Raw genomic sequence first — 3,666 nt, 5'->3', positions numbered from 1 at the left:
GTGAGACCTGAACTTGGGTGAATCACAGCCCTTTTCTCCTTCGTCATTACTTGGCTTATTCACAAGCTTGGAAACCGTAACAAATTGCAAAATCACAATTGAGCAAGATGTTTATACATCTGTAATCCCATGTCACCAATAAAACTAGTTAACTATCAGCCGAGAAACTAAAGGAAAACCAGAAATATGGGTTGGGGGAAGGGCAGAAAATTAGCAAATATATAAATGAAACATGTGCTTTTCTTCTTTTGACAGATTCAGTCTATCAATGAAAATACCATTTTGATATTGTTAGATTATAAAGGAAACATAATGTAGAAAAACATTGGCCAAGTTAGAAATTAGTTGAGAGGGGGCCAAACTTATTTTTCCCTGAAAAGCTAAGAAAAATGATAAGTAGACATCTAAACACTGCCACCAATGTAGTGACCTGGAGGCAGAAAGCCCCACAAAATGGGGATGAAAACCTGAGGTGCGGGGTCCGAATTCTACCTCCTCCATTCCCCTAATATATATATATAATATAAAATTTTTCTGCAATCACTGGAAGTTGGAGGATTTTTAAGGTGCAGTGCTCGAAGCTTAAGCATCAGCTCCAGCCAAATCACATCTACATTAACAAAGAGCAGAAAAAAGTCTTACCACAGTGAAATAAACAAAAAGCAGTCTACACCGAAAGATGCAAGGCACCAACCATAATTGGTTAATTGCCATAAAATATTGAAGAAACTAATTCAGACATGCAGAACATGTCTGCTGCATGAACCCCATAAAGCCAATTTGTCTAACAACATGATTTCATTTAGCAAATATGCAACCCATCTCTTTTGCTTTCAACCTTAATGATTCAGAAACACTCCATCTGACATCTAGAAGGGAAAGCCTACTAGAAGTTACTCGGTATTCAAGTTAATTCATCAAAGCCACTTCATGAAATGTAAGAAGAAATAGCAGTTCGGAATCTGACTGAAGCATTAGGATGTGATCATGTGAAGATCATGTGTCATATGCCAGTGCAGCAGTTTTCCTGTCATGGATAAGCAAAGATAACAAATTAAGCATCTTGTGTACAACAGTGCCATTTTTCAAATAATAAAGGCACCAAAGTGAGATGGCCTTGACACTTTCCCATGCTTTCCAATGTTCTCAAGAAATTGTGAGGAAAGAAGATTGAGGCAGTAACTATACAGCTGCAGCAGCATATTGTAAGTCCTTTCATCCTTATGCACGGCTGTTAAGTCCATGAAAGAAACGGTGCTTTCTCCGCTTGGAATGCCTTCCAGAACTCTTTGTCATGACATAGGGCACAAATTGCACCTGTTTAGGACCAACATATACCTCAATAGTTACTCTAAGGGCATATACAGCCAGCATACATTTGAGGAATTATTTTCATCTGATTAACAAATGTGAGTGACACAGTAGAATGTCCCATAAAATAAAATCTGAATCAGTTCACTAAGTTATGCATGAGATTAGCTAGCCAAAAATAATTGAAACCAAAAAGCAAAAACCATCATTTCAACTAGTTGAGTGAGATTTCTCTAAAATTCTCAAGTTTAAAGTGGCCTGCCGTTTCCAGCACAAAGATGAAGAAGATGATGCATTCTTAAATTCAAGATCAATTCTGCAGAATATGATATGAAATAAAGAAAGCTTAAGAAAATCAGCTAAATAAACATTAGACACAAAGCTAAACTTAGTAGTTATAATGCAAGAATTAGAACTAAAACCTGCGAGTTATTGCGTATGCCAAAATCCTGAAGCGCAGAATTGTCGTCAAGCAGCTTTTCTTTCTGATAGGATAAAGCAAAATTAGTCCATACATGCTTCCTGCAAATACACAGACACATACACAAGAATCTCATCATCAAAAAATGGTACATTGTAATTCCCTGATTCAGGATTCACTGAAGTAGTGCTTTTAACATGAACCATATGCAATCAATCATAAAATATTGAAAAAAAATAGCTAAACACTCTTTTAGTTATTAGATTACCATGAAATATGGCGATGACCCATCTGGGATTGCTCCATTTCAGTCACTTTATTCTTAACTGCAACCTTCAAATCTTTAACAGTTGCCGAATTCATCATTACCACATCTTTACGCAAAATAACATATCAAGTCAGCAAAATATCACAGACCAAGCATATAAAATGTTTGTTAAAATGCCGCAAAGAAGTACAATGAGTACCAAAAGAGGTGCCGTCTAATTTGAGAACAGAAATTCTCATTGCGCTGCCAAATTCAAGGTTGATAAGAGTATCAACATCAGACAAAGTGGGTTTCTTTGGCACATCAGCGAGAATTGGATCATCGAGAAGAGCTGCGAGTGTTGATTGTAGTTTCGCTTTCTTGACATTGCTACTGTTGTAACCAACTTCCTCTTCACCTTTTGAACTCGATTCCATCTTATGTCTGATTGGGAAACAATAGTGGAGGTTGCAAGGTGCTGGATGATGGGTACTCTGTTAAATAAACATGGTACTTTTAGGCTTTGTGTGTTTGCAGTAACTGGGCAAAGGAGAAGAAAGAGAGGTGAAGTATTGTTTGTTTGCATATGTTATTAAGAAAGAAGCCCCCTTTGCAATTGCTTTAACATAGACCCCCTCTCTAGGATTCTATTTGAACCGGACTCAATAAATACGTGTGGGGAGACTTTAGAAAATATGTTTTTTTTTTTTTTTAAAGGCAAAAAGAACAAATTGTACCATCTTTTTCAAATTGTACCATTTTTAAAATTTAAAATTATAATAAAGTAAATTAATAAAATTAATATTATATTAAAATTATATATTGAATAAATTTTTATAAATTTATAAAAATTATTCATTTATTTACATGTTATACAACTATTATAATGTGTTACTATTTTAAATTTTTTTTAACATATATATTTATTTTTAATATTTTAAAATAATAATAAATTAAATATTTTTAACGTCTTTATTAGTTTTTTATATCTTAAGATTTTATTAATACAAAAATATAAAAATTATAAATAAACTAATAGAAAATTACAGAATTATATTCTACATGTGAATAATAAGTACATGTGTCAAAATTAAAAATCGTATGTGTTAGAATATAGTAATACATGTTAAAGAATTTTATTAGACTAGATACATATTAATATTTTTTTTGTTCATTTACTTGTACTAAAATGTTCATTTTCTATATGTATAATATCCAATAGATGTAATATTCTATAATAATTAATTTTTTTATATTTAAATATTCATTATCTATGAATTTAATATTCATTACGGTTAATATTCATGTTCATTTCTTTTAATGTATTATCACCAATGTTAATATAAATGTTCATTATATAGTACTGCAATATTCATTGTTTGTATAGATAATATTCATCAATATTCTCAAATAAAAATATTAATTATTTATGAAAGCTTTTATTATTTTTGTGATGGATATTAAAAAGATTTTATGATTGATATAAACATTCATCATTTATAGGCATAATATTCATTAGTTTATCAATAATATTCGTCATTGATGAAAATCATACTCACTAATTCATTCAAATGTACATATATAATATCGACATAACATAAATCGTTCTTACACAGTTGGTAAACAAAAAAAATATTAAGCTAAAGTTATACTACAAATATTTATATTATGGTGCATTTTCTTTCTA

The 3,666-nt window shown here is 31.3% G+C and overlaps 1 protein-coding gene across 3 annotated transcripts; it reads right to left on the bottom strand.

Moving 5' to 3' along the window:
• Positions 1 to 628: 628 nt before the first annotated feature.
• Positions 629 to 2,636, bottom strand: LOC125369111 (U11/U12 small nuclear ribonucleoprotein 25 kDa protein). Of its 3 annotated transcripts, none has more exons than XM_048370518.1 (5): positions 2,200 to 2,636; positions 2,001 to 2,106; positions 1,734 to 1,833; positions 1,184 to 1,317; positions 629 to 1,027 (listed from the first exon to the last, which is right to left on the bottom strand). In XM_048370518.1, the coding sequence occupies exons 1-4, from the start codon at positions 2,414 to 2,416 to the stop codon at positions 1,222 to 1,224; spliced, it is 519 nt and encodes a 172-aa protein (XP_048226475.1). In that variant the 5' UTR covers positions 2,417 to 2,636; the 3' UTR covers positions 629 to 1,027; positions 1,184 to 1,221. The 3 variants fall into 3 exon arrangements, with proteins under 3 accessions (XP_048226475.1, XP_048226474.1, XP_048226473.1); XM_048370517.1 differs by having other exon boundaries at positions 1,189 to 1,317; XM_048370516.1 differs by having other exon boundaries at positions 629 to 1,317; positions 2,200 to 2,635.
• Between the last annotated feature and the right edge of the window lie 1,030 nt (positions 2,637 to 3,666).

This window comes from Ricinus communis, chromosome 2 (genome assembly GCF_019578655.1).
Source record: "Ricinus communis isolate WT05 ecotype wild-type chromosome 2, ASM1957865v1, whole genome shotgun sequence".
Lineage (NCBI taxonomy): Eukaryota > Viridiplantae > Streptophyta > Magnoliopsida > Malpighiales > Euphorbiaceae > Ricinus > Ricinus communis.
This window is presented reverse-complemented; position numbering and strand designations above follow the sequence as displayed.